We start from the raw sequence: 26,072 nt of genomic DNA on the forward strand, positions 1-26,072 counted from the left end.
AAAACAGTATAGGATTGCAGAAGTAATTGTGGGAGTTAAAAGGAGAGAAATTATTTGACTGAAAGAGTCTGAGGAGGCTTCAGTGAAGGAAGCATTTAGTAGGACTTTGAAAGATGAGCAGGATTTATCTGGACAGGGAAGGGATAGGCAGTCAGGACAAGAAGCAGAAAAGCACAAAGTCTGTTCAGAGAATAATGATTAGACCAATGTTCTTAGGCTATTTGGAATCTGGATTGTTCCAATCCAATTGAATGAAGCATCTGAACTTCCTAGGTGTGGGAATTATGTTTAGGATAGAGGGACCACAGTGGGTTCTTCCTTTGTTTCATACTCTTGCAAAAAATCGACCGTGCAGAGAGTCAGAGAGATATGACTGCATATATCTATCTGGTGGGACCTAAAAGTGGGAATTTCTCGGCCGGGTTGTGTTTTATAAACTACTACACCTACTTTCTAAAGGCATTGTATTACTTGTGGATGGTTGGGAGCAACTTCTCTCACTTTGGAGAATGTGGGTAGATGGCGTGCAGGACCACAGGAAAAATAGTGACCTTCAGAAAGCGGCTGAGATCAAGATCAATGAGAAGTATGAACATAAGAGCAGGAAACAAAACCCTGGACATTATGGTGATTCTTTAGGTCTGCATAGGCTCTGAAAATCCGGATTGGTTTAGACCTAGAAGGAAGTGGCGTCTGATTGGCTATTCAAAGTGAGAAAGACCCGCTACCTGGGTGGAATCTGCCGCCCTCTTACTAGGACGTGACTTACCTGCCTTTGTGACGTGGCCCAGCCAGCCTCAGCCTTAGCTCACACCTTGGTGAGTGAGGTCCAAAGCCAGCGGCCCCGCAGAAGTGGGAGCGGGGCCATGGCTGAGGGGGCCGAGACCATGGGCGAATCCCAAGGTGCTGATGTTAAAACCCAGCAGACCACGGAAAACGTCCTCGGGGGACCGCCGAGGCAGGGCCCGCTCTCTGTGCTCAAAGTGTCCCAGCTGTTGCTCCAAGCCATCGCTGCACACAAAGGGCTGACTCTGGCAGCTCTCAAAAAGGAGCTCAGAAATGCCGGCTACAGAGTGAGCAGGAACTACGGCCACCACTTGCACGAAGGGTCCAGGTCTCGTGTGAAAGGCACCCTCCTCCGGGTCAGCGGCAGCGACGCCGCCGGCTGCTTCAGGGTCTGGAAGATTATGAAGTCGAAGAGAAAGCCGGGATGCCAGAGTTTGGAGGAGGGTGTCCGCTCGCCCAGGAGAACCCCTCTCTGGACGCAGAGCCCACGCAGGCGCTGCGGGAGACGCAGGGCAGCCAAGAAGGCCCAGGAAGTGTGGAGACAGAGCTTGAGGGCAGACATGAGGATAAGGCCAAGGGCCAGGGAACCGGTGAGTTCCAGAGCCAAGGAGGAAAGGAGGGCCAAGGCAGTGGACAAGGGGAGAGGACGGACCGAGAAGGAAGACATCAGGCCCAGGACCCCAGACAAGAAGAGGCCACGCTCGAAGCCCAGGGAAGCGAAGAAACGGGCCCCGGAGAAGCCGGTGAAATGTACCATCCAGAAGCCAACCTCCGTTAAAACCGACAGGGCTTCGAATAGGCAGGGGAGGACTCATGACCCAAGGGCTGCTCGCACAAAGACTTCCATTAAATCTGAAGGTCCTCAGAATGCAGCCAGGAATCCATAGTGCGGGAGCAACTTCCCTTCCTCCGGGCACAGATGCCTTTCCCCACAGGCTCCAATGAGAGCAGCTCCGCACTCACTGAAATGGGCAAAACTATTTACAAGACCTTTACACCACATTGTGTCTGTTTCCTCTCTGCCGCACCTGGAAGGGAAAGGGTGGGTATTGAGGTGAGACCTGTAGCAGAAGCATGACGGGTGAAGAGAGAAAAAGGAGTTGAGATTCGGTTCCTGTTGCAGGAGCCAAGAAAGTGCCTTTCAGAAGGAAAGAAAACAGGTAGAAGAAAGCCAGCAACTTCATGGGATTAGACGAAGTGTTGAATTAATGTTAGATACCCTAGTAAATACATATTGAGTTCTGGGGGGACGGGCATGTAAGGAGAGAAGTGTGGGCATCACTGGGGCAAGAGAAGAATAGACAGCCTTTAGGCTAAGTGGTCCCACTGATCCAAAGTGTTCTTACCTGAAATTCCTTTTAGGAAAAAATCCCTTCTCCCAAAATTGATTGTAATGGGTTTGTAGTTTTTGCCCTGATTTGATAATTGTTTTAACTTAGAAAATATGTCTCATATGTTAATCCTTAGTTAAGTAACAGTGTGTGTGAAAGCTAGCACAAGGCTTGACACATGGTAGGTGCTTATCACAGAGAGTTAAGTATGAGTATAACTAATTTGTGATGGAGTGATAATGTGCTACAGCAGAAAACTACACTGGATCAGTACTTAATGAGACCAGGATTCTAGTCAGAGTTCTGCCACTCTGACCTTAGCTGAGTTATTCACTTAATCATTCATGGTCTTGGTTTCCTTCTCTGTAAAAAAAAATGTTGGAATTGGACTAGGATTATTTTAGGTGATATTAAGTGTCAGTAAAATGATAAGAGGGACTTAGACATCATGGTATATGCTTTGATTGACAAAATTCATTAAGGGAATTATCAACTGGGAAAGTAATAGCTCCTAGAGAGGAAACTATTAAGATATACAGAATGCATATCAGAAATATAAGATGGAGAAGGCTAAATAATGAATAGCTAGGTCTTTGCTCTTCTTAAAACAACAACATGTACTAAGCTTCATATACCAAATTGGAGCAGATGTATGATTTCTTTGGGTTCTGAAAGCAGGGGTTAAGCACAGTGTGAGAGTGGTTCTCAGGGCCTAGGCCATGACAGGACACAGAAATGATGCCTAGGGAAGTAAACATCAGTGTTTTTTAGAGTATACCTGACCAATCTTTCCCCAGGAAAGTCTGATATCTTCTACAAGGGGGAACAGGATTTGTATTTAAAACAAACAGACTTAAGTGATGCTGATATTCACTCTCACACCCTTAAATGGGAATCACTGCTTTAAGCCTATACAGTGTAACAGCAAAATGCTTGCAGTGTATCTCATCAATAGATGATTTGAATTTTGAAATCTGCCCCTGCTGTAGTTAGGTTTATTGTGCACTTGAATTGTCTGTGAGCGGCAGAATGAAGCAAACGGTCAGAAAACAGACACCTGAAAAGAGGCAATGAGAAACATTGTCTATTGAACACAGAACAAAATTAATCAGATGCTCTTATGATAGCCAGATGTATTGTTCCTTCATAGTCCCAGGATGTTTTTACCTAAAGAACAAGATGGTCTGGAATTAGAAATCCTTTTCCCCTAAGTTAGGATGGGAAGGACACTGACAACAATTTGTTTTCTAGATTTCCTAAGAATCTTCATGCTTCTGTTTGTATTATGATGATTTCTTCATTTAAGCAAACTTCATTCACTCAGTAAACTTATCAGATTTATTAAGTGCCAGACTTATATAACTTACATAGCTAACAATAGTCATTTCAGATTATTTTTCATTGATAAGCCTTAGGGTGGTTCTGATGAAATATGAGAAATGACCTTAACTCATAGGTAGGCTATCCAGATTATCTAGACCATACTTCTGTGGAAGAAATTCCTAAGAATAGCTCATCTCATCCCTGTTGTTCACAAATGACTAAGTGTCTGCAAGATTCTCAACCCTTTGCTGGGACTAAAGATGGATAAAACATAATCCCCACTTTTCAGTGCTCACATTCTAGTGGCATATTCAGGTATTTAACTTTGGTCAGAGCAAACAGAACATCCCTGACATCAATTCTTTGCTCTTCTTTTATCTCAACTGCCTAGTGTAACGATGATCAGAAAATTGTTGGACTTTAGAGTTGTAATGTCCTCTAGCATCAAATATTCAATAGTTGTTGAAAAAACAAATACAAATGGCCTTTAAAAATATGAAAAAAGTGGGCTTCCCTGGTGGCGCAGTGGTTGAGAGTCTGCCTGCCGATGCAGGGGACGCGGGTTCGTGCCCCGGTCCGGAAGGATCCCACGTGCCGCGGAGCAGCTGGGCCCGTGAGCCCTGGCCGCTGAGCCTGCGCGTCCGGAGCCTGTGCTCCACAACGGGAGAGGCCACAACAGTGAGAGGCCCGCGTACTGCAAAAAAATAAAAAAAAAAAAAAAAAAAAAATATATATATATATATATATGAAAAAAGTGTAACTTTACTCATAAGGGAAATGCACATTAAAACAATAAGACAGCATTTTTAATCTAAAATGTTTAAGAACCTACTCCATTGGTGAGGCTGTGGGGAAACAGGCACTCACATACAATGCTAGTGGGAGTGTAAATCTCCATGACCCCAGTGGAAGAAATTTGGCTTTCACAATTACAAATTCAGATGTCCTTTGACCCAGTGGAACCACTTTTAGGAATTTACCTTTTAGATATTAATGCATTTGTGAAAAGACTTATGTCCAAGGTATTTAGTGCAGCATTGCACTAAATGATATTAATGGAAATATCACTAGGGGACTGGTTAAACTGTGAACATTCAATACAGTGAAACAGCATACAGCTACAAAAAGGGGGAGATTCTCTATGTATTGTTATGACAAGCTCCCCAAGATAGATTAAGTGGAAAAAATTCAAGACATTGAGTATACCAACTACCTTTTGTGTAAAATGAAGGAAAACATATCTCTTTGCAATTGTATAAAGAAACTCTGGAAGATTACACACAAAAAAATCTAAGTGGTTCTCTATTGTGAGGGAAGGTGATGGGAATTGTAGGAAACACATAGAAATGTGTTTCATTTAACACATTTTCAGATTCGTATAAATTGTAACTTGTTCAAAAAAGGTAGAAATTTCCACATAATTGTCAGTTATAGCTTTTTCGTTTATAAGGCGGTTTATACTTTCGCATGCACTATTTCATTTTACTTCACTACAATCTCTTAGATTTTAAATTGAAAAGCTAATGTTTAGAAAATGTACAATTTAGAAATTGACTTTTAACTGCAAATCCAGTGCTCTCTTCACTACAGTTATAGATGTTGAGTGGGGCCTCACCATCTACTCATTAGCTCTACATCTTTTTTTATGTAGGGAAAGGTCAGAAGTTTAGAATTCATTTATACACTTGAGTGTTTTAATAATTTAGCGGTTTCTTGTAGGGAAAGGTGTTCTCCAACACATTGGGGGGAGTGTGTTTTCAGAACATGAAAATATTTCCATTTGTCAGTGGTCTCAAAGCAATAGATTTGTCCTATTCTTCTTTCTCCTCTGAGGACTTCTAACATGGCAAGGCTGTCTGGTTGGGCTGCAGATCCAGCCAAAACCTAAGTGCCTAGCAAGGACAGGAAGACAGGTTGCTTGGGGAATTAATTGATGGACACCATGCTGGAAAGGACTTTAAAAAAGCCAAAGGATTTGGAAGAGAGGAACTGAAGACTGACGGAGTGTCAGCATGAGTCCTGTCAATGCTAGGAAAGACACTGATAGGAGAGTAAGTAGAAGGAAGTCAGGATTTCAGTCGACCACTGGAACTGGCTGAGAGAACAGGCCCATCAGTGAACAATCACAGTTGTGTTTCTGCTCCCTCTGTCAGTTCCTTCCCTCTTCCCCTTTTTGGTTAGGGGAAAGATCAGACATGTCAAACGTTTTACTCCAAGTGCCTGGGGGGGAAGTAAGAGTGAACGCAAGAAAATAATGAAACATATGCAGTACGAGGCAGGTAGCAAAACAGCCTGGCTGGTGTTAAGAAAGCTGCAGAGGCAGATCACCCCCTAAGCAGTAGGACTGAAGCTCTTGAAGGCAACTCCCATGAAGAAGAGCAAAGCCTTTGGGCTGCACCCAATGCCTGCAAAGTGATTCCCTCTCCCCACCCCAGTGAAGATCCATAGGTGAGAGGCCATGTCAGTGGGTCACAGGCTGGTGGTTTTACCCAGGACAGGTTTCCATGTTTTTTCCCCACACTGTTTCTTACCCTGTCCTCTTGATACCCTCTACCAGATGCCCATCCTCTTCACCCTCAAAGGTGAATGCATCTGGTGGACCCAGTTCCTGTCTAACCCCATCTGTGCAGGTTTCCTCTGGATCCCCCCAAACTTCCAATAATTGCAAATTTGTCTAGGGGGTCAGTTCAGTCACCACCACCACCTCAGGCTCCAGACTCAGGCTCAGCACTCTAAGGGTCTCTCAAGAGTGGATCAGCCCTTAAACGACCCTGAGATGGAAGGCCTCCTTAAATTCATGTGCTAGGCCCTCACTCACCTCACCCTTGGCCTGGCCTGCTCAGCACTCTGCTCCCTGAGTCTCCAGAATGGGTTGCCTCCCTAGCTGATGGGAATGACATCTGGGAGCCAAGACACTAGGAGGGAGGTGGGGAGACCTAACTTGTGGTATCTTGAGGTGTGTGTTTTGGGAGGGGCAGCGAGGGGGCTCCTGCATGGCTGCGTGACTCCCCCTGGAGCCATCTGGTGTTTCCCACTCTGCTGCAGCCTTTTTATCAGGAGAGAAGAGCTGAGAATGGAAGCGAGAGGAGAGGATGGAGAAAGGAAGTCAGCGACACAGCCAATACATCCTTTATTCAACTGACAGGGATCGTACTGTATTATAGATCTCTAAAGATACAGATGAAGGTCCCTGGTTGGGTAATCCATGGGAAGTTCACTGTCCATCAGAGGGAACCAAGTCGGACAATAGCTAGAAATCTGGCAGGCACTAGGCTGTTGGGCTGGATGGCCAGTGGCATACACCCCCAGAGTTGCCTGGAAGAGGGTCCCTTGGCGCACAGTGTCCTGAGGTGTGGCAGGAAAGTGGTGGCAGTGGAGGGGTTGGCTGAGGAACATGCTAAGTACAGGGACCATCACCATACTCAGTCTCCCAGGCCTGGGACAGCCAGTGCCTGGGACGTAGTAAGCACGCAAAAAACGGAAACTTCATCAAGGGAAGAAGAGCCTGTAGGGAGGGAGTAAAGAGCCTGGATTTGGCAGTACAGGCAACCTTGGCCAAGTCCAGATGTGTGGAGATGTGTATGAGAGAGAGAGGTAGAGTGGGGAGATGGCAGCTGAGATGCTATAGCCAAGCCAAGAATCTGAGGGAAGAAAGTGGGAAATATGAGCAATGGACTCTACTTAGGCTTGAAGATGACAGAAAAGAAACGGGATAATAGGCAGAGGGACAGGTAGCAAGTGGGCTCACGATGGAATGGAACTGGCTAGAAACTTGAAGTGAGAAAGTATAATGGAAGAAGGATAGGAATCGGGAAGAACAAATACCCTTGGAAAGGTGTGGCATTCCCCAGGCAAAACAAAACAGAAAGCCAAACCAAACCAAACCAAACCAACTGAAAAACAGAAGTGGGAGTGAAGAGTGGAGGAAGAGCTCTGCTTACTGGATGGAGGCTGTGGCAGGAAAGGAGAGAGGGAGAGCCTGAGGCCTGGAATTGAAGAAAGCTGTAGCCAACCTTCTCTGCCTTAGGAGACAGGGGTTGATTGCCTCCCCCAAAGAAACCTGGGTTCACTCTAACCTTCTGACGTTGCAGAGCCCCACAGAGGTGGCAGGTTTGCAACTGTCTTCATGGGTATGTCTAGGAGAGGGGATGGAGGAGGTATCAGGGCCAGGGCCTGCAAGACAGATCCCTTCCTGTAGCCTGAACTGGACAGAATCTTCAAAGCAGGAGGAAGCAGTTTTGACATAGGTACCATGGCTTAATTGGTTACAACCTCTACCTAGTAAACAGAGTCTAGGTTCAAATCTTGCTTGTGTCATATCTTACTAAATGAGCCTGGTTTCCTCTTATGTCCTGGGGGCTCTCTAATACTCCTGCTGCCCTTGCCCATGATTTGGGTTGGCCAAATCATGGTTAGGAATCCTCTGCATGGCCCCTTACTGGTCTCCAGTGCAATTGTGGGGTAGGAATACATGGGTCCTTAGGGGCTTGGGACAGATGGCCTTACTCTCTACCTTTGTGCTGAATGCCCACCCTGCCTACCTCCAGGGCAACTTATTAGGCCTGCAAAAGGACCAGATAACTAACAAAGGAGGACCATTTCTTTGGATTTTTCGGTTTTACATTGGATTTACCTTCTTTGAGGTGTCTGCTCCTTTTTGTCTTTTCAGATTTCTAGACCCATGAATTCTCAATACCCATTTAAGAAGCTCCAGCCCCAACCAATTACAACAGCTTGGTAGTTACCCCACCACAGTTTCTGAAATTGGTGACTAATGCAGTTCTTTCACTGACTTAAGGGTGGGGGAATAACTTGGGACTCGAGAGGAACTGAACTGAGGAGCAACTAGCCTAGGATTTTGCAGAAAATAAATCTGAGAACAGGGGTGTGAAGATTCCATCTCTCCCTATTTGAAGACGGTGAGGAACCACTGATTAAAATGGAATTTGAATCTCCTAGCCAGTGGTTCTTAAACTTAAGCCTACATCAAATACCCTGGTTAAAAGGCATGTTAAAAGACCGATTCCTGGGTTCCATCCCCAAAGTTTCTGATTCAGTTTGTCCAAGGTGAGAATTTGCATTTCTAAGACAAGTTTCAGGTGATATTGATGCTTCTGGTCCAAAGATTGCATTTTGAGATCCATGGCCTAGTACAGCACTCTGAGGAATAGAAGTAAACTTTGCCATCTCAGGATCTCTAAGGGGCCTAAGGGAATAGATTTCACTTTTCCATTGTTGCCCAACCCCACTCACCCCCATCCAGTGTACTCAACTGAATAGAGATGGAAAGAACTTGTCTTCTGGAACCTCTGGTTCTGAGTCAGGGCTCACCTTGCCCTTGATGGAAATAGGAAACAATGGTTTGACTGTAGGAGTGCTGGAAAAGGGAGGATTTTGTCCCCAGTTATCACCCCTTTGCTCCCTGAAGGCGTAACATCACTTTAACAAGGGAAAATCTTTTCCCTTTTCCACTTCCACTATCAAAACTACAGCTTAAAATGTAGATAGCTCTGAGAAAGCTAACCCTTTGGTTACAATCTCCATTGTAAGGGATTCTTTGCAGATACTCTGATGGGGTGGAAAGGCAAGGATACTTGGGCTCTGAAGAGGGTAGAGGCACCACACAGAGGGAAAAAGGTGACAGGTCCCTAAAGATGGACTTCCCTATTTTCCATTTTGCTCAGAGAAAACACGGAGATATTTTTTATTTAAAGGGGATAGGATAGGGTAGACATGTGGCAGAGGCAATTGGGAGGAAGATGGGAGTGTTCCCTGTGGGAAAAATCACTCAAATCTCTTTGCCCAGCTGATGGCTGTTGCTTATTTTATTTTTCGTCCAAGGGAAGTGGTGTTGGGCAGAGGTAGAGAAGACAGCAGTACAGCAGAAATGACCTAAAGGGATGCCCCTTCTGCAGAATGCCCTTAGACGCCATGTTGCCTTTCAGTTGGGTGCTATGAGTGCACCTACACTTTGGGGGCTTCACTTTCTCACCTTACAATTACTAAAACAGATCAAAGGCTGGAGGTTAACACCTGGTTGTTAAGAGGCATGATCCGATGGTACGGACAGTCACCTCATACAAGTCTTTAAAACAAGGTTCGTGAGGAGCTGGATTTGTCAGCATGTCATATGAATTTTTTAAAAAACATAGAGTGTAAGAAATACCCTTCAAGTCATTAAAGACTAGACACTCCTTATATCCTATTGCCTCTGGTATCTTAGTCCTTAAAATGTTTAGTGATCCTCGCCTTGTAATTCTTGACACAAATATATAATGACCATATTGGGACAGGGTGACTCCCTTTCTTTGACCCCTGTTTAGTGAATCCATGGATGGGCTCTGAACCTGTTAAGTGTGTATGCAAAACTAAGTGAATTACTAATATCTTTTTTTCCTCAAAAGTGAGTTTCTGGTTTTTATCAGATTCTCAAAAGGGCCTGTGATCCAAAACAGGTTCTGAACCATTGCTCACATACAGCTGACTTGTATTAATGAATGAGGCATAGTGGGAGGGTAAAAGAAATGGCGTAGTCCAGTTTTGCCAGTGGAACCCAATATTTTCCTGTGCCCTGGGGCATCTCCTAATACTGATCCTAAAATGCTCCTGTCTCTGAGGACCTGGGACAAGGATGCCTTACAAAGGGCTGGCCATTTTGCTCTATTCATAGGAACATAAGCAAGAGAAGTACATTCTGGGCAAAGAGGGAAGGCTGCTCTGAGTAGAAGGGAGGTAGGGGCTGGGTTGCTCAAGTCATATCCACTCTAAGAAGCCCAGTGAGCAAAATGACCCTATTTTTGGCTCCATTTGGGCCCAGGACTCTAAGGAGCTATGATTCACCCAGTTTTTCCTAAGCAAGTGGAACAGTCATTAAACTAGACTGTTGCAGCTAACTTCCTCTTGCCTCTCTGGTTAATTCCACCAGCTGTGGTTGAGAAACGTGTGTTAAGGAAAAACCGGAATCTAAGCATTAAAGAGAAAATATCCCACTTCCATCCTCTTTGCTTTTCTCCCTCCCTAACCCCAAACTGCTCTTACATACAAGGTAATTTTTAAATGATAAGGTTGGTATTAACACATCATCAACAAAGAGAAACAATGACCAACTCATCAACTAATGGATGCTAGAATACTTATGCAAGTTCTGGAGTCAAGAGTCTTAGTGCAGACACCTTTCCAGAATTGGGAGGAAAATCAACCAGAAAGCTCATTACCCTCCATCAGCTGAATAGCTAAGCCACAGCCATTTCCCCTAAAGTTCTGTTTAGGGGAATGAGATCCACAAGAATAACTCTGCCCCCTTGATGAGGCAGTCAAGGTCAAACAAGAGTGATGATAACAACCTGCAGGCACTGTGACTCCTGCCTTAATTTCCCAGCACTTAAAACAAGACCAAAAAATCCACTAAGCACAAAGCTTCTATATGTACCTTGCTTAAAATCAATTAAGAAACAGCTCACCTCACTGAGGATGTCTCTTTCTCTCTCCACTTTGGCAAAAAGAATCTGTGGCCCAGAGATTCAGACCTAGACTTAAATATCCAGTTGTCTTGATCTCAGTGATACTGGGGAAGGCTTTATATCTCAACTCCCACAACTTAACCCTTTCCACTAGGGCTCCCTTGATCACTCAGCTTACTTACTATCTTGAAACAAAACAAAAAAATCCTTACAATCCCCACTACCCTCATCCCCAGAACACAGCCCCTAGAAAATCTAGCTTATACAGTTTGCACTTTGCATGCTCTCTTCAAAGACCCTGCACACAGATACACAGACACATAAAGACACTGTCAAGAGGAAAGGGGTCTGTTCAAGGGGATAAAGTATTTTTCTTCTGTGTGGGCCTGGGTTACTTGGGGGTATAAGGTCCATCTCTTAGCACTGTAGTGTGGTCTCTCAGCTGGATATATGTATACGCAGGGTGAAGGGAGCAGGAATAGGGGTGAGAAGGTTATTGTTTCTGTTTTTCAGCAGGTTGGGTGAGAGGTGTGGATGTATGTTCAGATGATCTGTGTAAGGATGATGGGCCCACACAAGAATGAGGTCGGCCCCTCAGCTTTCATCTGGATAAAAAAGGGGGCTCTGGGTGCCTGATCACTATCTCTTTCCTGTTTCCTCGTTACTCTCTAACCCAGTGTTCACCAGTATGTTTCATGGAGTCACCAGTTCTGTGGGATGTGAGATAAGGATACTGAAGTCAAATAAATTTAGGAAACACTGCATTAAAAGAGGCTTAACCATTTGCTCTACTGCATAAATTTTCAGAGCCTTTAATATGCCAATATGGTCTTTCTCTTCATATATATATATATAGAGAGAGAGAGAGCGAGAGAGAGGGAAAGAGAAAGAGAGAGAGAGAGAATAGTTATGTTACGGAAGGGTGATACTCAAAATATTTAACGACTGGTATGGCATAAGCTCCAACCAACCAATCCAAGCAGTTTGGGCCTTAGCCAAAAACTGCTGGTACCACTGTACCCTGGAGAATGGGCTCAGGCTGAATATCAGCCCATGCAGTAGGCACTGTTTCCCAAAAGTTTTGCCCAAAGAACTCTACTTTATGTGGCATCTCATAGAACTGGTGAGAAATACTCTGGCCAGTGCTGGAACCTCATCTTTCTAGGGATGGACTGGGACTCATGACTCTGGCCACGGGGGTGCAGGAGAGGGTCAGCTCTGGCAGAGACTCCTGGTAGCACCGGTTGAAAGATGTGACCACAGCTGCAACAGAAACAGATTTTAAAAGACAGATGTCCCTCTGTCCCAGCTGCTCCGGGGACTCTGTCCCTGGTGGGTCAGCAGGTGCCTGTCCAGGTGATGTTTACGGCCGAAGCTCTTCTCACAGCGCGGGCACTGGAAGGGCTTCTCCCCGGTGTGCGTCAGCCAGTGTCTCACCAGGTGGTGCCGTCGGCCAAAGCTCTTCCCACACTCAGTGCACACGTGGCACTTCGGCACTGGTGGAGCGCGCTGCCGCTTCCGAGCCCCAGGGCTCTCTCCAACCTCTTGGCCCTTGCAGGACTTGCCTTCTGCATGTACTCTCTGGTGGCTGGCCAGATGGGAGTTGCATCGGAAATTCTTGCCACACTCAGAGCACTTGCTGGGCTTGTCATGTAGGTGGGTTTTCTGGTGTCGGATCAGGTGATGTCTTCTCCCAAAGCTCTTCTCACACTTGAGGCAGCTGTAGGGCCTCTCCCCAGTGTGTGTTTGCTGGTGCCTGGCAAGGTGGGAGCCCCACACAAACTGTTTCCCACACTGGGGGCATGTGTGCGGTCTTAACAGGGAATCCATTTCTGTGCTACACAGAAGGTTTGAGAAGCTATCTTCCTGAAGAAACGGTGGGCCAAGGAGCATGCCTCTGGAGCTCCTGGGCATGGAATCCCAGCTCTCATCCTGCTCTGGGTTCCAGAGAACGGTATCTTCAGACACACTAGATAACATTCTGGGAGGTTCTGCTTCTAGTTCAGGGGTATCCCCTTCGTGCTCACTTCCATCTCCTGTGGAGAAGGGAAAATACCGACCCCAAGAGGGGAGTCACAAGGGAGTACCCCAGGACCTGAGTCAGAGGTGAGGTTGTATGATGCCTATTAGGGCCTAAACCTCACCCCATAAAGGCTGAGAGAACAGATTTTAATGTTGTATAAGACAGTGCAAGAGGTACAGAGGTTAAAAGCCTAGGCTTAGGAGACAGATACCCAATTTTGAATCTCAGCTTTCCCACTTAACTTCTGTAGGCTTTCATTTCTTCTTCTGTAAAATGGGAATCGTTATAAGATAGATGTTATAAGACAGATAGGATAGTACCTGCATATAGTAAGCACTAGTAAATGGTCTATGCCATTGTTGTTACTTATTTATTACTGTTATTTATTTAGCACTTAAAAAAAAACTATTAATCACCATCTTCCTGCCTAAGCATAGATGGAGAGAGTTAAGAAACGTGCTACAATCATCACTGGCCGGGTGACCACCTGTCAGCACTAGAGACATTGTGGAAGGCATTTCCACAATGGGTGGCAGGTTGAACAACAACAATTAACATTTATTGAGTGCTTATTATGTGGCTGGTACTGTTCTACTATGGTTACATATTTAAATCTCACGATAATTTATAGATGAGGAACCCAAAGATAAGTTAATTACTTTTCCAAGGTTCCACAGGTATGGTCCTGGATCCAGATCCACAAAGTTTAGCTCCAGAGCCTGCCCTCTAAACCACTGTGTTACACCGTCTTGCTTTTGAAGAAAAAGATCTCTAAACCTTTCAGTACTGTAACTCTCTGAGGCAGAGGAGAGATTAGAGGGACATGTAATGATGAAACTCCAAAAGGGGTGAAGGCCGTAGCTGAGTGTATTCTACGTCATTACCTGTATATGTGACCTTCAGAATGTCCCTCTCTTCTAAGTCCTGGGGGTCAGGAACCCATTGCTCTTCCCCTCCTTCTAGTTGAGAAAGCATATCCAGTTTGGGGATTGGAAATCCTGCCCATGGGAAAGGAAAACAGAGATGTCAATTAGTTCAACCGTAATTCTCATTTCTGAAAAAAGCTGTTTCCTAGATTATTCCCTGGAACTCTATAGATAAAAGAAAGGCCAGGGGACTTCCCTGATGGTACAGCGGTTAAGATTCCATGCTCCCAAGGCAGGGGGCCCGGGTTCGATCCCTGGTCAGGGAACTAGATCCCGTGTGCCGCAGCTAAGACACAGCGCAACCACATCAGTAGAGAAATATTAAAAAATGAAAAGATAGAAGGCCAGATACAAGCCTTTCCCTCTTCCCCCCTCCCGTTTCTGTTCAGTCCCTCTTCTTTCTTTCAGAAAATCATACTTTCTTCCCAATGAGTGCTCTCTTCCACTCAAATTTCAAATACTTCCAGTCCAACTGTCTTTTCTGGTCATAACCTCACTTAATTAGCCCTACTGCAGCTGTCTCACCACCTACACTCCCATCTTTCCCTAGGTGGTTTCTGAGTTTCCAAGGACTCAGTTCCATCTCTTAGATGTCCTTCTCTCTGCTTTGAAAGAACCTCCCAATTCCCAACCAAGAAGAGCCTAAAGTTCTCTTCTCTAATAATTCACATCATTTTGTTGTTTTTAAAAATATGACACTTTACTTCCATTCCGTTTGAATTAACTCTAGCATTCTTTCTCTAGTGGAAGCTTAGACAGATTCTCTGCCTAGAAAAGAACCCCAAATAGACGCTCTCCAACAGCCCTGGAGCAGACGACTCCATTCTCCCAGAGTACAGTCATTTAGTGGCTGGGGAAGGTCATGCTTACTTAGAGAGACTACTATCCCACAGTTTTCCTGCATGACGTATTCTCCATAAAAGTCTGTCTGAGAAGGGTCCAGGCTCCGCCACTCCTCCTGAGAGAAACACAGTGACACATCCTTGATGGTTACCAGGCCCTGAAACAAAATGTAGCATCATCTGTCAGCAGCTGTTCCTTAAGGGAAATGGGTTCTCAGTATAAAAGGCTGAGGTAGTAGTAGAGGGGAGAGGGCTAGAGAGTGTCTAGAAAAAGAACTGCCCAGAGGTCCCTGGGCAGGGCACATGGTTTTGGTGAAGAGGAAATGAGGAAAGGGGTAAAGGTAATGGTCCGTGAATGAGTGAGGAAAACGGCTGTAGAGGATTTCCCCAAATTGGGACCATGAGAAGTTGGAGGCACCACAAACCCTTTGGTCCCTCTGTTTAGTTACAGGTGTCTGCCCAGTCTCTTCTCACCGGCCTTATTCTTTTCCTTGTAGAAATTGTGTCCTAGCTCCTCCTTTCTCCACTTGACCTTTCCTTTCCTATCAGCACAGAAGAATACAGATAAAGTGCCCTTCCTTGCCCCCTTCCCCTACTGTGCCATATCCTTAGGCAGCACAGCGTGGCAGTTCGCCCAGATTCTGGAGCCAAAGGACTCCTAGCTCTGCCACTTATTAGCAGTATGACCTTACACAAGTGCCTTAATCTTATCCTGTCCAATTTTCTCATCTGTAAAATGGGGATAACTGAGTTTCTCTCAGGGTAAAATGAGTTAATATACCTAAAGCACTCAGAGAACAGCAAGCATGGTAAGCACTTTGGGAGTATGGATACTACTACTACTATTATTACTGTCTTCCCATGGCTCTCCCCTTGCCTTCTGAATCTAAACCTGTTTTCTCTCTCTGGCTCTGCCCCTTTTTACATCTTTCTATCTTCTATTCTTTTCCATAAATGCTCTATCATCCACCCAATCCTGTCTACTTTATGTTCTTCTAAGCTTCCTTCAGGAACTTAGAATTTTCCTAATATTTCCAGATTTATTTCTTAAAGGACGTTAATGAATTATTCTTAAATTCCCCCTGTGGATAGCACAGCCATCCATTAAAAAAAAAAAACAAAAAAACACCTAACCTCTAGGAATTCCCTTCTTCTCATCATGCCTCCATTCATTTTTTAAAAGGGTATTATGAGCCCCTTGGAAAGGGGCAGAATCTGTTCAGACATAAAATGGACATACCATTAGTGGTCATGTGAAATGACAAATCAGTGGAATGATGCAAAGGCTGTAGAAAGGCAGCGTTGAGAAAACCCTGAGAGAGGCCAAAGGAAGAACACAGCCCACCTGTGATCCAGCTGCAAGAAGTGCAGCTGCCATCTCCCAATCTCCAGTGCTCCCTTCCTGGGGAATGGCAGGAACCCAGGGAGCCGACTGAGCTGGTGAGGGGAGAGAAGAACCGTTAGAGATGGAGCATCCATCCTTTCCCAATTAGAGCCTGGGCCCTATTTTAGAGGGGCTTAAGGGTCACTTTTTTTTTCTATATTTATACCCATTGGTAAGACTCCAACGCATAAATGTAGTAGAAAAGACCCTCCCTCAAAATATCCTGAAAGGGTACTGAGTGGTTGTTAGTAGAGCATTTATCTCATCCATTTCTACTCGACTAGAAATGATAGAATTTATATTATTTGAATGTAATTTTCATCTTGTAAAGTGCATTTTACTGAGTGTGTTTTCCAACAGCAGTCAGTGTTTCTGTCACTTCCTTTGTCTCCCATATTTGTTACCACTAACCATGTAGCATGTGGAGGGAGTGATTATGCAAGAAACGGGAGAAGCCCAGTTACATGGTTTGCAGAATCCAGGTGTTCATTATATTAGTATTTCTGTGACCAGAGCCCAGAAGTTCCTTATATTTCTGTGACCTAGTCCTGGTACTGACTATGCTGTGCAGTCAGTCCATGGCGATTTGGGGATTTTTAACTCTACTTTTTCAACAGAGATTAGAAGACTATTCTCTGCACTGTGCTTCCCCCACACACCCCCTCCGGGCTCTCACCCTTCTCCTGAAGCGACTGTGGCTCCTCTTCAAGGTCACAGCACAGGTGCTCCAGTGGCCCTGGTGCTGTCCTCCATGGCCCCTCTTCCTGGCTTCCCCTTTCCACCTGGGGCCCTGCTCCATCCAGCTGAACACTCATTGACTCCCATCCTGTCCCCAGGGCTGCAGTCTGTTCTGAAAGCATCTTTGCTACAAACCCAAATTGTGACCTGGAACAAATTCATATCAGTTATGCCCATGAAAATGGAAAGGGGTGATATTCCTAAGGGAGTTATGGAGAACAGCCCAGGGATAAAAGATGACACTGGATAGGAGGAGCTTGATGAAAGATGAACTTTAAAAGCTTGATGTGTTCCAATCAATTGAAGCTGAGCCAGAAAAGAGCAGGTGCTACATAGCAAAGTCACAAATGGTTATTTTGGGGCTGGAAGAACTTCATTTTAAAAAAAAAGAACAATCCTGGAAATTCAAAAGCTATAAATTAATTTCAACAACTGAAAATACTTAACTGGAAATTTCAACCACTGAATGTAAGCAATCTGGAAATATGCAGGACAGGATGCAAACAGACTTGCACTCAACAAAAACAGATGTAACTACACATAAGATTTTCTGCCACAAATCCCATTCTCATCAGTTAGTTTAGAATGAAATGATTACTATAGGTAGAAATCCTAGTCAAAGGGTGTATTTTTTATGAGGCTGTACCAAATGGTGCCTTACTTAGGACAAGCCTCAACAAACAGACATATAACTTGTCACTCTGTTGTAGAAAATGAGAACTGGTAGTAAATATGGTAGAAAGATCAATAACTTGGAAAGCAAGTATAAGACTCTAAAGCAACCCTAAAAGATAAGAGAAACTGTTGGTCAGTGAGGAGCTAATGTCTGATTGGGAAAAGAAAAAAAGAACAGAAAGGGTTTGGACTAGGTAGAAAAGGGGAAGCAGGTGCTGCTAACATGACCCTGGGGTGAATTAACAGCCCTGTGATTTACGACACAGGAAAGAACCTGAGACACAGGATAGAACCAGTCAGATCTCATTATAAAAATGTACTCAATTTTAAAGAAGCGTATGGTCAAGCCAGAGTGTGTTCCATCAGAAGAAACAAAAGTGAAGAAAGGGATGGGAAATATGTACACTGGGGGAAAGTTCAAAACAGTGGACATAGTCTTCTCTTGACTAGGGAAGAAGGCTGATGAATGATGCTGCCAATGAATAAAAAGAGATGTTTTCTATCTCTATGCAGATCTCTTCTCTTGATTGCAAGAGAAGAGATTTAGGTTAGATTAAAAAAAAATTCCTAATAGTCCTGCAGTGCATAGGACCTGGTTGAAGGCTTTTTGCTCTGGACATCTTAGGAGCAGGACAGGTTGTGTTGTGATAGCGGTCTCCCTGCCTTACAGCAGGGAAATAGTCTATGAGACTGTGAAGAGTCCCTTTTTGCTTGGCAACGTCATATTTTTGTGATTCTTACTCAATGTCCAAGCAGTGAGAGCCAGTGAAAGTCTTCCAAAAACAGGTCAGAACCTTGGTAACTGTTCTGGCTAACTCATATCCATCCAAAAACATTTGCAAGAATCCAGGAGCCCAGGATTGGTAATGACAACTGTCAAGTTGTTTATTTTCTTGCCTATTTGTCTTCGACAAAAGAGGTAGGTGGGAACTCTAAGCTCAATGCACAGGAAGGGAACAAATTTCCCTTTCATCTCAGAAGTCCAGAGATGTCTCAGGGCCTCATGGGAGCATCCTGGACTGATTCCCAGCTTACAAGGTTTCCTTTTCAGAGACTTCTCATGAGAAAGGAAAATTCCCAATAAAGCAATAAAGGGAAAGTTCCATTTTAGCTTTTTCCTCTGAATTCCAGCCCCTGTATTCACTTAACTTTTAACATGTAAAGCATGGATTCCCCCTCTTCACCAGATGTCTTCCTCATTCTCTAGCTCCGTTTGAAAGTCCTCCTTCAGGACTTTACCTCTAGGTAAGTATCTGGACACCTGAGACCCACTTCTCCATCTCTCCAGCAGCAGAGTCCCTTGATAGGAAGCCTCTTTTGCAGGCCAGATGTGAGCCTCTCCAGACCACTGACAGAAAACCTGTGGAAGTGCTAGCAGAAATATCAGCAAAGGAGGGGGCAGGTACTTGTCCTCAAACTGCATTTGCTAAAATATTTGCTCTCTCAGAGCCAGCATCTGGGCAGTTAAGGTGTCAGCCCTAACCTGGTTTCTCCAGGCTCCAGGATGATCCCAGGCCTACTGGAGTCGGGGTTCTAAGACACTTCCCCCTTTTCCTCACATATCTGGGGGGCATGGCACCTGCAGAAGTTGGTTTCTGCAGCAAGTGTTGTTGGATAGAGAAAGGGCCATGCTACCGAAATGAGTAGTCCAAGGACACAGGGACAGTCGCGCTGTCAGAGAAGCCTGGCCCCTGTCCCGGGCGGGGCGTGGGCGGGACGGGCGCCCACTCCAGAGTAAGGTTGCTTCTGCCCTCCTTGTCACAGTGCCCCTGGAGAGGGTCAGATTTCAGAGAACCCGAGAGAGGCAGAGCTGGAGCAGGGGAAGTGAGGTCAGAAAACAGGTTTCTCGTGAACTGGGGCATGAGCAAGTGAAGAAAAAGGAGCCGCGGGGTAACCTGCGAGCGGTGACAGCGGTGGGAACCCGCGGGGCCTGACAGCGACGATGGGGGGACGGGGAGACGGAGGGGCGAGCACAGAGTGTCAGTGTGGCCGACCCACCCCCCCCCCCAGAATGGCAGCGACCCAGAAGCCGCGACGACCCTCCTCCCCGCCCCCACGGGTGACCGGCCCCACTCACCGCCCCGGGAAGCCAGGCGTCCCTCCCTCCAGCCGCGACTCCCTCCGCCCGGCCCCACTCACCCCGGTCGTCTTGGCCTGCGGCCCGGTGCCTCCCTCCCGGCCGCCGCCTGCCCCTCCCCTCTGCCCTCGCTTCCTCGGAGCCGGCGGCCGCGGAGCCAGCGACAGGCGGAGACGGCAGCCCGGCGGGCGCGAGCGGGGCGGGCACAGGAAATCCCCGCCCGCTTCCGGGGCTCGGCGGCCGCGGCGGCGCCGAGGGGCGTGGGGGCCGGGGCGGGGGACGGGCTGCGCCTCCAGGGCCCCCAGGCGGCCCGGCCCCGCATCTCAGGCGCCCGCCGCCCCTGGACGCCGTGGGCCCAGGCGCCAGGATCCCGGCCGACCTTGGCGGCTCGACCCCGCCCTCTCCCTGACTGACCATCTTCCGTCCCGGCCACGCGGCCTCCCGTGGGGTCCTTTGCACACAGGTTCATTAATTACCTCGACATTTAACAACCAATCCTCACATGCCAACGATCGATGTGAGAGAGGTTTCTCGAGACAACGGTCTGGAATTCCTCAAGGAGCTCACCTTCTAGGTTTCAGGATAGCCAGGGTGATGATAAGGGGCTGGAGAGAGCGTTGAGGAGGAGTCACTAATTCTGAACGAGGTTGACTTCACCAAGACGTGTGTCTGAAGTCGGCCTTGCGCCTGCATTGTCCAATTTGCTGGAGCCACCAGCCTCCGGATTGAGGTGTGTTGTTAACATACACACCAGATTTAGAAGACTTAATTAACAAAATGTACAATAGCTAATAAGCAATATTTTGAATATGTTCGGCTAAAATGTATTGTTGATATTCACTTCACCTACTTCTTTCAACTTTTTTTTTAATACTTTATTTTTTTAACATCTTTATTGGGGTATAATTGCTTTACAATGGTGTGTTAGTTTCTGCTTTATAACAAAGTGAATCAGTTATACATATACATATGTTCCCATATCTCTTCCCTCTTGCATCTCCCTCCCTCCCACCCTATCCCACCCCTCCAGAGGGTCACAAAGCACCGAGCTGATATCCCTGTGCTATGCGGCTGCTTCCCACCAGCTATCTACCTTACGTTTGGTACTGTATATATGTCCATGCCTCTCTCGCGCTTTGTCACAGCTCACCCTTCCACCTCCCCATATCCTCAAGTCCGTTCTCCAGTACGTGTCTTTATTCCTGTCTTACCCCTAGGTTTTTCATGACATTTTTTTTCTTAAATTCCATATATATGTGTTAACATACGGTATTTGTCTTTCTCTTTCTGACTTACTTCACTCTGTGTGACAGACTCTAGGTCTATCCACCTCATTACAAATAGCCCAATTTCGTTTCTTTTTATGGCTGAGTAATATTCCATTGTATATATGTGCCACATCTTCTTTATCCATTCATCCGATGATGGGCACTTAGGTTGTTTCCATCTCTGGGCTATTGTAAATAGAGCTGCAATGAACATTTTGGTACATGACTCTTTTTGAATTATGGTTTTCTCAGGGTATATGCCCAGTAGTGGGATTGCTGGGTCATATGGTAGTTCTATTTGTAGTTTTTTAAGGAACCTCCATACTGTTCTCCATAGTGGTTGTATCAATTCACATTCCCACCAGCAGTGCAAGAGGGTTCCCTTTTCTCCACACCCTCTCCAGCATTTATTGTTTCTAGATTTTTTGATGATGGCCATTCTGACTGGTGTGAGATGATATCTCATTGTAGTTTTGATTTGCATTTCCCTAATGATTAATGATGTTGAGCATTCTTTCATGTGTTTGTTGGCAGTCTGTATATCTTCTTTGGAGAAATGTCTATTTAGGTCTTCTGCCCATTTTTGGATTGGGTTGTTTGTTTTTTTGTTATTGAGCTGCATGAGCTGCTTGTAAATTTTGGAAATTAATCCTTTGTCAGTTGCTTCATTTGCAAATATTTTCTCCCATTCTGAGGGTTGTCTTTTGGTCTTGTTTATGGTTTCCTTTGCTGTGCAAAAGCTTTTACATTTCATTAGGTCCCATTTGTTTATTTTTGTTTTTATTTCCATTTCTCTAGGAGGAGGTGGGTCAAAAGGATCTTGCTGTGATTTATGTCATAGAGTGTTCTGCCTATGTTTTCCTCTAAGAGTTTGATAGTTTCTGGCCTTACATTTAGGTCTTTAATCCATTTTGAGCTTATTTTTGTGTATGGTGTTAGGGAGTGATCTAATCTCATACTTTTACATGTACTTGTCCAGTTTTCCCAGCACCACTTACTGAAGAGGCTGTCCTTTCTCCACTGTACATTCGTGCCTCCTTTATCAAAGATAAGGTGACCATATGTGCGTGGGTTTATCTCTGGGCTTTCTATCCTGTTCCACTGATCTATCTTTCTGTTTTTGTGCCAGTACCATACTGTCTTGATTACTGTAGCTTTGTAGTATAGTCTGAAGTCAGGGAGCCTGATTCCTCCAGCTCCGTTTTTCGTTCTCAAGATTGCTTTGACTACTCGGGGTCTTTTGTGTTTCCATACAAATTGTGAAATTTTTGTTCTAGTTCTGTGAAAAATGCCAGTGGTAGTTTGATAGGGATTGCATTGAATTTGTAGATTTCTTTGGGTAGTAGAGTCATTTTCACAATGTTGATTCTTTCTTTCAACTTTTAAAATTATGGGTACTAAGGTGTTTATATTTGCCGCTTACATTTTATTTCTACTGGACAAAGCTACCTCGAAGCATTAGACAGATTTGACTGGAAAAGATGAGGAAGGGCCTACAAAACAGAATAAACAGATTACTATTAGAATCTGTTTATAATCTACAAATCACATTCATTACTTCATCATCTGAACAATTCTGTACAATTTTATTTTATAGACTTAAAAATTAAGTGACTCACTTAAGGTCATAGGTGACAAACATTCCTTTAATATATATTTATTTTTTGCTATGTGCCAGGCACTGTAACTAAATCCTGGAAGTCAAAGGTCCCAAAGGAATTGTCTGTCTGTGGATTCAAGAACTCAGTCTGTGGAAACACATGTCAACAAATATTTGCAATAAAATGTGACAAATGCTGAAGTAGAGGAATATACTTTGCACTAGGAGCAAAGAAGTAAACATGTATGGGTGGGAGCTCAGAGATAAGCCTGACAGAAGTCTTGAGGGAGAGAAGAGTGGGGAGGGCTCCATTAATGAAAAAGAGGAGAATGTGGGCTTCCCTGGTGGCGCAGTGGTTGAGAGTCTGCCTTCCAGTGCAGGGGAGACAGGTTCGTGCTCCTGTCCGGGAAGATCCCACATGCCACGTAGCGGCTGGGCCCATGAGCCATGGCCGCTGAGCCTGCGCCTCTGGAGCCTGTGCTCTGCAACGGGAGAGGCCACAACAGTGAGAGGCCCGCGTACCAGGAAAAAAAAAAAAAAAAAAAAGGAGAATGTGCTAGACATGCAGTTGAGGAAGGGTATAGACCATGTTGTAGAGCAGATCATAGGGTATTTGGGGGAGGTGTTAAGCCAGGATTTGTATCTCAGGTCCTGGAACTAAGTCCAGGGGTTCTTTGCATTTATGTTTCCACAGGTGAGAAATACAAGGTATGTTAATCTGGGTATGTTAACAATACCAGTGTCTCAGTGGTTTAACATAATAAAAGCTTATGTTTCACATAAGTCACAGTGTGTAGCAGGCTTGTCGGAGCCAGTGGGTGGGGTGTCTGCTCCCTGCAATCATGGAAAGACCAGGTTTCTTCTATCTTGTGGTTCTACCATCCCCTGTTGCCTTGAAATCATCCAATCTGTGGGCCTCAGATAAAGGAGGAAAGCTGTGGCTGACTTATTGGAGATATCAGGGACAAGCCCTGGAAGTGCTCTACATCATTTTCACCCATTTCCTTAGCCAGAATTCATGACTAAGGTGCATGATCATATGGTTCCACCTAACTGCAGGGGTGGCTGTAAAGTGTGTGCACCCCAGTAGAAAAGGAAATGGGGTTTGATGAACAATTAGCATTGCCTCTGTCACACATATAATTAAATTAAGTTAAATAACCAAGCTGTCTTTACTTGAAAGAGAGATTTGGGGAGAGCTGGCAGAGTATATCAAAAGAGGAAAGAAAAAGGAGGCAAAATTGTCATCTTTGGCCTGATGGCACAATAATGGGTCATTAATATTTAATAAACATCTACTTTATGCCAGAACTTTGTTTTTTAACATCACAGGGAAAAAAATATAAAATACCTTTATATTTAGCTTATTAGCTTTAATGTGCCATCTTTTTAGCTTTCAATCGGCAAACTGTAGATATTATCTCAGCGTGGGTTTAGGAGCATTCAGTGAGCCAAAAGGCAAAATTAGGAATTGAACCCTGGCCTTAGACTTATAATCTGGTGCACCTGTCACCAGAGTGGTACTTTACCTTTCACAGTAATATATGGACGAGTCCAAACTCCTGTGTAAGGTGGGGTAATTAAATATGCAGTGAGTAGCAGGCAGGTGATTCCATCTTTTTAAGACTTTCTGGTGGAAGAGTTTCAAGATCAGCTTTGAAGGCAAAATGTAGGAACAGCATCTTGGGTAGAATCAGAAGGCAGAAGTGTACCTGCTGTGGGGTGAAGAACACACAGGTGTGGACATGCGTATCTAGAGTAGAGAAGAAATGGGGAAATTGATAGAAAGATTAGAATAGTGGGTCAAGGATTTTTAATTTGCCATATCAAGTAATAGAGAGTCACTATATTTAGTGTTATAAGGAAGTGATATACCTGGTGGGTCCAATTATATCATTCTAAGGAAACTTGGTCATCCAGGGCTGCCCTGTTGATAGAGTTCAGAACGACTGAATGGGATGAGTTGGACCCAAAGCCAGATTCTAGTGTGTGGAGTACAGTTCCTCAGGACACAGCTGTGTTCTTCCTGGGGCTCAGGGAGAGGTCACAATCATTTAAGGTTCCGAGTTCTCCTTTGGACTTCAAAAGACCTTAAGAGACTCAGTCTCTTGCCTGTCAGCCTTAGCTCCTTCATTTCTGAACTCTTGTTCTGCTGTGGTTTGAATAAAAACATATAATGCAGGTGTTCACCAGTTTAGGATTGTGTTATAAGAGTTTCTTTATTAGTCAGTTGATTGCAATGAATTAGCAGCTTGGCTTACAAAAACCTTTTCCGCTATAATAAACCATACCTCCAGTTGCTAATTAGAGTCTAATCACCATTTATAACACTGCTTTTCGGAAGCATTCAAAGTTTTGAAGCTTGATGTCAGAGATGAGTTTTCTACCAACAGGGCAGTGCAGCTGTTTGTGTCCACTATGTCTAGGACTATAAAAGAAAGAGGAAGGTTGAGGGAAGTGTCAGGTTAGGATTCCTGTGGAAAGAAAGGGTAAGGGTCCCCTAGTCAGTAGTCGATAATTAAAACTGGTATTTGTAGAGCACTTCACAATTTACAAAGTGCTTTTTTGTACATGTGATCTTCACAACTCAGGGAGATAGATAAATTATCTTTATCCCTAGTTTATATTTAAGGAAATAGTGGTTCAGACATTTAAAATCGTAGAATCTCACTTTTTATTTTTATAATCCTGGGCAGATTTATGTAGATATACCTGTTTCCTAATTAATAAAATGAAAATCATTATACCTACTTTGTAGGGTTGTTGTGAAGAGTAAATGAGATGATGTAAACTGCCACCTTGAAATTGTCACTCGCCATCTGCCTCTACAAGGATTAGGTCACTAGCCACTGTAGTTGCTGACCTTCAACACACCCTAAAAGGAGTTCAGGGTGGAGGTCAGGAATGAGGCACTCTGTGCTCTGGGAAAAACTGACAGAACAGGCCTTCAGATAGTTAGATATTTTTAGGAGAAGGTTTTGTGAGCCCAATTTTTTGCATCTTCTCATATCTAGGAAAGCACTAAAATCATTAATGGAGACATCTACTCCTTATGACTATCAGCAACCTTCTTGTGACCAGCAGTAACCTTCTGCCAAAACGTGTGCTTGATTGCACGTATCGCCCTTCAGCAAAATCACATATATACTGACCTCCCCCCCACACACCTCTTCGAAGCAATTCCTCAGAGCTATCTGAGCGGCTGTCTCCCAGGCTATAGTCCTCATTTTGCCCCAAATAAAACTTAACTCACAACTTTCACATTGTGCATTTTTTTCAGTTGACAAAATAGACAATTTAATACATAGTAAGAATAGAGTAAATGATAAGACTTAGGAATTGAAGCTGCATAATGGGTGAAAAGAAGACTTTAGTAGGGTGGAACAGAGCAAAGATGGGATGAAAGATCAATTTTATTCCTGAGTCACAGCGAGGTAGACAAATTGGTTGAAGCTGAAGGTGTAGGTGGCAAAGTAGGATGCTTCAACTGGAGATTAGGATGCGGGTTGCAGTCGTTGGTACTAACTAGATATAGGATATGATTGTGCAAGTGGGTGACTGAGGTGGTGGACAAGATCATTTAAGGTAAGAAAAAGTCAAAGAACTGGGAGGCTTGGTATTAGCAGGGATAGTAATCAA

General features: G+C 44.7%; 2 protein-coding genes across 3 annotated transcripts; one reads left to right on the plus strand and one right to left on the minus strand.

Moving 5' to 3' along the window:
* The first annotated feature begins 765 nt into the window (after window positions 1-765).
* Window positions 766-2,437, plus strand: H1-7 (H1.7 linker histone). Its single transcript, XM_030763107.2, has one exon. The coding sequence runs from the start codon at window positions 867-869 to the stop codon at window positions 1,671-1,673; it is 807 nt and encodes a 268-aa protein (XP_030618967.1). The 5' UTR covers window positions 766-866; the 3' UTR covers window positions 1,674-2,437.
* A 6,670-nt stretch (window positions 2,438-9,107) lies between these two features.
* Window positions 9,108-20,071, minus strand: ZNF641 (zinc finger protein 641). Of its 2 annotated transcripts, none has more exons than XM_089920632.1 (6): window positions 19,628-20,071; window positions 16,752-16,960; window positions 16,037-16,128; window positions 14,720-14,807; window positions 13,808-13,921; window positions 9,108-12,936 (listed from the first exon to the last, which is right to left on the minus strand). In XM_089920632.1, the coding sequence occupies exons 1-6, from the start codon at window positions 20,032-20,034 to the stop codon at window positions 12,182-12,184; spliced, it is 1,665 nt and encodes a 554-aa protein (XP_089776758.1). In that variant the 5' UTR covers window positions 20,035-20,071; the 3' UTR covers window positions 9,108-12,181. The 2 variants fall into 2 exon arrangements, with proteins under 2 accessions (XP_089776758.1, XP_022427996.1); XM_022572288.2 differs by having other exon boundaries at window positions 14,720-14,849; window positions 19,628-19,875.
* Window positions 20,072-26,072: the final 6,001 nt, after the last annotated feature.

Source organism: Delphinapterus leucas, chromosome 11 (assembly GCF_059928025.1).
Source record: "Delphinapterus leucas isolate spDelLeu-1000000601 "Yukka" chromosome 11, BTC_Dleu_Yukka2, whole genome shotgun sequence".
Classification (NCBI taxonomy): domain Eukaryota; kingdom Metazoa; phylum Chordata; class Mammalia; order Artiodactyla; family Monodontidae; genus Delphinapterus; species Delphinapterus leucas.